This window comes from Cibotium barometz, chromosome 64, assembly GCF_041138505.1.
Source record: "Cibotium barometz isolate CiBa-2024 chromosome 64, ASM4113850v1, whole genome shotgun sequence".
Classification (NCBI taxonomy): Eukaryota; Viridiplantae; Streptophyta; class Polypodiopsida; order Cyatheales; family Cibotiaceae; genus Cibotium; species Cibotium barometz.
Window position 1 is genome coordinate 7,405,323 of NC_141109.1, and position 6,961 is coordinate 7,412,283.

General features: G+C 47.9%; 1 protein-coding gene across 1 annotated transcript in view; it reads left to right on the forward strand.

Annotated features, from left to right (window-relative positions):
• Positions 1 to 4,448, forward strand: part of LOC147603259 (Chaperone DnaJ-domain superfamily protein) — a 34,829-nt gene extending 30,381 nt beyond the window's left edge. The window contains exons 3-6 of the mRNA XM_086796679.1: positions 3,563 to 3,593; positions 3,687 to 3,713; positions 3,852 to 3,972; positions 4,093 to 4,448. Coding sequence (XP_086652805.1) covers positions 3,563 to 3,593; positions 3,687 to 3,713; positions 3,852 to 3,972; positions 4,093 to 4,147 — 234 coding nt within the window. The 3' untranslated portion in view covers positions 4,148 to 4,448. The remainder of the gene's footprint in view (positions 1 to 3,562; positions 3,594 to 3,686; positions 3,714 to 3,851; positions 3,973 to 4,092) is intronic.
• Positions 4,449 to 6,961: the final 2,513 nt, after the last annotated feature.

The window sequence follows — 6,961 nt, forward strand, 5'->3', positions numbered from 1 at the left end:
TCCTTCTCCACCATAACATGCCACTCCTTGAACCAAGCAAAATCTTGGTCCTTCTGGGAAAGGAAATAAACCCATGTAAATATGCTACAATCATCAACAAGCGGCATAAAGTACAGAGAATCTCCCAAGGATGGGGTCTGCATAGGGTCACACAAGTCAATGTGTACCAACTCCAAAGGTTTCAAAGCCCGCCTAGTAGGTTGCTTCGGAAAAGATTCCTTGTGTTGCTTACCACGAATGCAAGAACTACAGCGTCTCTACCTCCTGCCAACATCTGGCAAGCCATCGACGAGCTGGTCCCAGAAAGCCTGCCACGGTGCATCCACATTCAAGTGGCCAAAACGGAAGTGCCACAGATCACTGATCTGAGTGCCTGATAGAGAAGAGAGTGTTGAGAGTTTGTAGATACCATTCTCCACTCCGCCTTCCCATACAACCTGGCCTGTTTCTTTGACCCGTAGAGCAACAGAATGCTCCTCAAATTCCACTCGAAAGCCAGTCTTGCAAACCTCATGCACTGACAATAGATGAAAACCAAGTGCTGGGACGTAAAGAACACAAGGGGAATGCTTTTCCCCCCTTTCCATCATGAATAATCTCCATCCTGCTCTAACTGTGAATCGGTATAGTGGAATTGTCGCCAATGAAAATGCGACCTGACTGCCGTTTAAGATCCTATAAAAACTCTCGGGAAGGAGTCGTGTGCCTGGAAGCACCACTATCGAGAATCCACTCCCGAGTATCCCTCGCAGTGAAACCAAGTGCCTCCTTGCTCGAAGAAGATGAAGCATCTATGTCCATAATCTCCAAGTGCACCCAAGCTGGAGTCTTGGTAGCTGAAGCTGAAGAATCAACACTCTTCTTGGTACTCCGCTTAGGACATTTCCTCCAATAGTGGCCTTTCTTGCCACAATTGTTACATGTCCGCTTGGCCTTCAAATTATCACGTTCTGAATCGGGCTTCTTCTCAGAAGACTTCTTCGATGAAGACTTCCCTTTGCCCTTATTGTTATTGTTGTTATGGCCTTTCGACCCCGTTGGCCAGTCAAGGCCTCAGAACCTCTGCCCTGTGGAGGGTTCGTAGAACGCTCTTCCTAGTCCAAGACCATAGGCACAAGCTCCTCCCATGTGATGGTGCTGAGCCTACCACTAGTGATCAAAGAGTAGTAGAAAGCTGAGTACTGAGAGGTTAGATGAGACAGCAAAGTGATGGCCATGTCCTTTGAAGATATCTCCTTCCCAGCTTGAAGAACCTCCTACTGAAGAGCCTGCAACTTATTGATGTGCTCCCGCATCGTCGAAGACTTTGCAGGATTCATCACCCGCATTTGCACTTCCAAGGAGATCCGCTTCATGGGTGATACCTTGTTATACAGAGAAGCCAAATTCCTTTGGCCAGCGTCATATGTTTGATATGATTAATTACCTGTGGTGTGCAATCAAGGAAGATGAAAGATTGCACACGGGCATTGACACGATCCCATAACTGTGCCTGACCCTCCCGTTCTTTCCAAGTAGAGGGTAAAAGTTCCCCGTCCTCCAACCCCGGCCGTGGAAATCAGCCAAGTCATAAGACTCCAAGACAAACTCCATCATTACCTTCCATATACCATAGTTGGTCCCGTCCAACTGTCGATCCACCGGGAATGTGGGGAGAGTAGGGATCTTCACGTGCTTCTCAGCCATCTCAAGGGTTCATGAGGTCTTGTGAAGGCAGGGTGGGTGGGAAAAAAAATGAAGAAGAGGTTGCAAATAATATGCAAGGTGGCTGTCCAACGGTGATGGCCGCCTTCTACCCGATCTCCAAGTCCCGAACAGCCCAAGCAATCTCCAATCAGCACCACAAATCAGCAAACCCTCAAGCTCCCACTGTCTCCAAGCTTCAGGCCACCTGGGGCTCTGATACCATGTCAGAATGCCCAGCGGAAATATGAGACAACTGTTGTAGAGAACAAAACGCAGAAGCAAGCACCTAGGGCTCTGATACCATGTCGGAATGCACAGCGGAAAGATGAGACAACTGCTGTAGAGAACAAAGTGCAGAAGAGAGAGAGAGAAGCTGTATAAACTCTGCTCTATACACAAGATCCGGTACAATATAGGAGGTGGGGGCAAGGGTGGTATTTATAGCACTCCCCTATGCTGGTCGTCCAGCCATAAACCAGCCGACAGCAGCCCTGATGTCCACGACTGGGAAAAACATCCAGTCGGCCAGCAAAATCAAGTCGGCCAGGACAAATACAGGCAACCAGAGCAAGACAGCCCCCACGACCAGAAAAAATAGGGAAAATATGGGGAAAAAAGATAAGAGCTCTTGGGTGGGCACACCCACAACAAAGGCCCTCTATGAGCACTATGGTACAGACAGGAGATGACTGCTAACACGGCTTGCTATTTAATGCCCACAATTGATGAAGATAAGCATTCAATGCTGCACATGCTGGCCGACTAGCATTAGATGCTGACCGATTGGCATAATATGCTGGCTGATTGGGTATTAATGGCTGGAAATGCTGCCGACTGAGATTTAGGGGCTGCCCCATGGGCTAGCCAATGGATTGGCCCATGCACCTAGGCTTACATACTTTAATATGCCTTGTGTTGTGCAACTAATGGACTTACTAATATGCCCTAATCCTCAGATGACCTAAATGCTTGTTCTCCAAGTGGGTTAAGGGAATGACCCTGACGTCTAAGGCTGGGAGGCTGACCTACGTAGCTCATGCTTGACATATCCCGGACTGGGGCTCACAGTGGGGCCACGGCTTACGACATATTCCTAAAAAAGGGTACTAATGGTGTGACATGTTATACTGAATGCTGAGCCAGTGTCTCACATAGCACCACAGTGCAGGGTGCATGTGACAGCTGCTGTGTGTGGCTGGGCGTCAGCATTGCCTCCGGCCTGTTGTCTGCCACCTACCCCCATCCTCATCCTCAGGGGTATCTGTCTCATCAAAGGGAGGAGGTGGCGCTGAGGCAACATGCAAAAAATGCTTGGGCCGTGCACAATGCAACGGGGCTCAACTGAAGCACGCGGTCCGAAGCTGCTGCTGCCCTGTACAATGGCCGACTTCTACTGTGCGCTGCCCATGCTGCCCACGACCAGTACTTGCAGGCTGGCCTGCTGCCACATGGCTGCCATGTGGCACCACTGTGGGTGAGGTGTGTCACAATTGCTCTGATGTATCACGTATCATCTACCATCTTTCCTGGACTCACATTGAGGTATGATCATTAGAATTTTTGGTATAATTGGTTGGCTTGATTTATAGAGATTGCGTAGGGATTATACACGTCTTTTGCGGTTTTAGTGATATGCAATCTAAGGTGCACATGGGGAGCAGTTGAAAGGTGACTTCCTCATAGTAGAGCATTGTCCATGGCCTTCAGGTCAAACCAAACATGCTGGTGCTGCTGCATAAGCTTTTTAATGAAGATCTTTCAAGTTGGTATGAAGTTGGTTCAATTCTTTCTAGATCCAAACTTAAGCCTCATGTTAGGTTAGCAGCAGCATGGGCTTTTGCGAACATCTCATTATTATGGCTATTTCTGTATGCAGATTACGGAAGCATACACCTGTCTCAAGGCTGGTCAGTGATATCTTTTGAAATGCTATTTTCCCTGGCCACACGTGTTTCATTTTAAAACTAGCCATAACTGATTGTGGACACCCTATCTTGCAGAAAAACTATCAGATCGGCCCATTGGAGGTAAGTTGGCATGGACCAGTTTACAAACGTTTCCCCAATAGCCAGTCTCTATGGGTGCACTCTAGTGGGAAACATCAAGATCAAGATGTTCATTTTTTTTCAAGTTTGTGTTTGATGGCTGAATTTGATCGTTTATAGAGAGCAGTATTGGACATGGTTTTGTAAAGGGAGGCAGCCGGTTGCACTATGCTACCTCGGCCTTGCCCTTTTTGTTCATCATTCTTGGAACTCTTGGCCTTGGAGGGGCTCAAGCTACTAGGTGAACTAAGAGTTTTTGTTTTTCAAGTTTTGTAGTGGTATAGCTTTTGAGATTTCAGCTGCTGGTGGACTCTCTCTAAGATTTTCATGATTATGCTTGTATTTGCATACTTTCCTGCAGAGCTTACAAGGAAAATCGACGCCAGTCACCTTCCCAAAATCCATTCCTCCCATGATGATACTCCCATGACAATCCTCCCACGAGGATTTCATGGCCTGTAAGAGTCTGGATGCCAGATTGTGCATTTTGGAAGCACACATGTTGTGCGGATTACCAAAGAGTGCATAGCAAAATGTATTTGCAAGGTTGGCCACTGAAATGGCACTAAATGCATGGCTGATTGAATTTGAGATTTGTAGGTTCTTGTTATCAAAATTGAGGATTAATCAGTAAGACACTTAAGACACAGCCTTTACTCTTATCAAACTGTTGTAAGTATTTGCCAAACACAGTGTCTCTCTCAAGCTTAATCGAAATGTGGCACAATTGTGTAAGGTGTACAAATAACTAGCAATAATGCTATTTTTTTTCTATTTCTATTTCTTTCTTTCAAGGGACGACTTACAACATGTCAGTTTAAGTATGATCCTAAAGTTTATAATTTGTCATTACACGGGTAGCACGACGATGTTTTTTAAGATTTTGGAAGTTGGTTGAGCTTGTGGCAGTATCTCATGAAAATAATCTTGCAAAATAATACATGGATAATCAAAGCATAGGTACACTAAAACAAAACCTCCCACGTCAATGAGGTGATAGCCCAAGTGGTGAAGGTGTTGCCTAGGACCAAGAGGTCTTGGGTTCAAAACCCCACAAGGTGCTTGACAGCATCGCTTATGAAGCGTCTACAAGTGCGCACCTATGGATGGTAACCATAACTACGGGAAGATCTTGGGCCTAGCGCCTACTACAAGTGGGCAGCACTGGACGATGATGGATCGTAACTACGGGAAGATCTTGGGCGTAGACGCACCTATAGATGGTAACCATAACTACGGGAAGATCTTGGGCCTAGTGCCTACCCCAAGTGGGCAGCACTGGACGATGATGGATTGTAACTACGGGAAGATCTTGCGCGTAAGGCGTACCTCTGGATGGTAACCATAACTACGGGAAGATCTTGGGCCTAGCGCCTACTACAAGTGGGCAGCACTGGGCGATGATGGATCGTAACTACGGGAAGATCTTGGGTTTAAGGCTAGTTGAAAAAAAGACCCCTTCAGTCTCGCTTTTGTGAATGAAGAACATTGCTAGCCATCTTTTCCTTTGGCCAAGGAACAGGAGGGCGTTTTTATGAGCGACTCTCTTCTGTATATGGAGAGCGTCAACAGCCATTGCTGCATGATATCGGCTGCTTCTTGCTCTGTTTGGTTAATCTACGTGAAGAACCACTCCCTTTTGCTACACCTAATGAGGATCCTCTAGTCTATACAGGTAGCCTCCAGGTAAGGTTCTCTCTCTCCGCATATTTTCAATAGACTGTTCTATGTGTGACTATGATGTTGGAGCCTCTGTGTGAAAGACAGCTCTCTTTGTTGCTCTCTCTCTCTCTCTCTCTCTCTCTCTCTCTCTCTCAGGACTGTTTTAGGACTTTTTTTAGTCCTTTTTGTCTTTGTTTTGTCTTACTTTTGATGAGACACCATCAGCTGTGTACTATGTTTTGGTCTCATAGGCCACTTTGGCCTTTCACAGACGTTGATGGCACGGAAGCGGTAATGCTGCTTACGCCCTTATAGCATGCCATACTTCCACACACGCATGCAAACACACCAGAACACCAGACCAAAGAGCATGAACAAGACTTATATTTCAAAATAGACCTTTATCGTTACAGAGGTGGATATCCCAAATATCCCAGAACCAGCTTTATCAAGCACCCGCTCGCAATCAGCCCTCTCCAGCTCCTAGTCGCTCCAAATCCCTTCGCTCTTGCTTCTCTGCAGCCGACCTTCTCGTTCTCTGCTCTGCACCTTAGCTGAAGGTCTCTTTGCTACACCACCAGCACACTGCCAGTCCTCAAAGCAAAAACACAGCAACCTCTTTCTTTGTCGCCAACCTGACAACCAGCCCACTATTCCATCATCTCTCTCTTTCTCTTTGCACCAGCTACTCTCACTAGTGCCTTCCACGCTCACCAGCCCAGCAAAACCAGCACTAGGCTCTATTCTCTCCTTCACACGAACACCTAGAACCCACACTTGCCAGCCCTTGCGCAGTCACCTGAGAAGCCCTCGTATGGCTGTAGCTGCACCAACTCTCCACTCCTCTGCACTTCACAAAGCGGCCCACAGAAGGCGTCGCTCACATCAGCCCGTCGGCTCTCCTAGGCGATTCCCACGTGCCAGCCACCAGTCTTCACAGAAGCGCCACCTTGCTCTTCGCCTTGTTTTTACAGCTTCTCTGTATCGTCACCTGCGGCTGCTCCAGTCGCCATACAACGGCCTGTCCACTCCAGAGGTCCACCACTGCAACACTTGCGGTTTCACCTGGGCGGCTCCCTCTCGCCAGCCCTCTTGCGCCTGGCTCCACACGCCAGTCCTCTTGCTGCTTCCTCACTTGGCGAACTCCCTTCGCCCCTCTGCACCTGTGGCTGCAGCAAGCCACTCCAAACACACCCGGGCCTCCACACCTCTGCTTTCAACGAGACCCCCTCACCTCTGCTACAACACCCGGCGGCCTCCTCCCCTTTCCAACTGATTCGACTCACCAGCCCTTCTCCATGCTTCGCCAGCCTTCCAAACTTGCGCTGGCAGCAGCTTCAACCTCCACGTAGCTCTCTCCTCTTATGGCCACGTTATTCTCATTTATTTTATTCATTTGGAAAATGGCCACCATAACATCTCCTTTCACACCAATGCCCATACCTCCATACCTTCTCAAGGTGAAACTTTCCAATGCCATTTAATTCTGAACACATACACACTCCAAGACGACCAAGCAGCTACTATCATCATCAGCCGACCATCATTCCGGACAGGCCTGCTCTTCC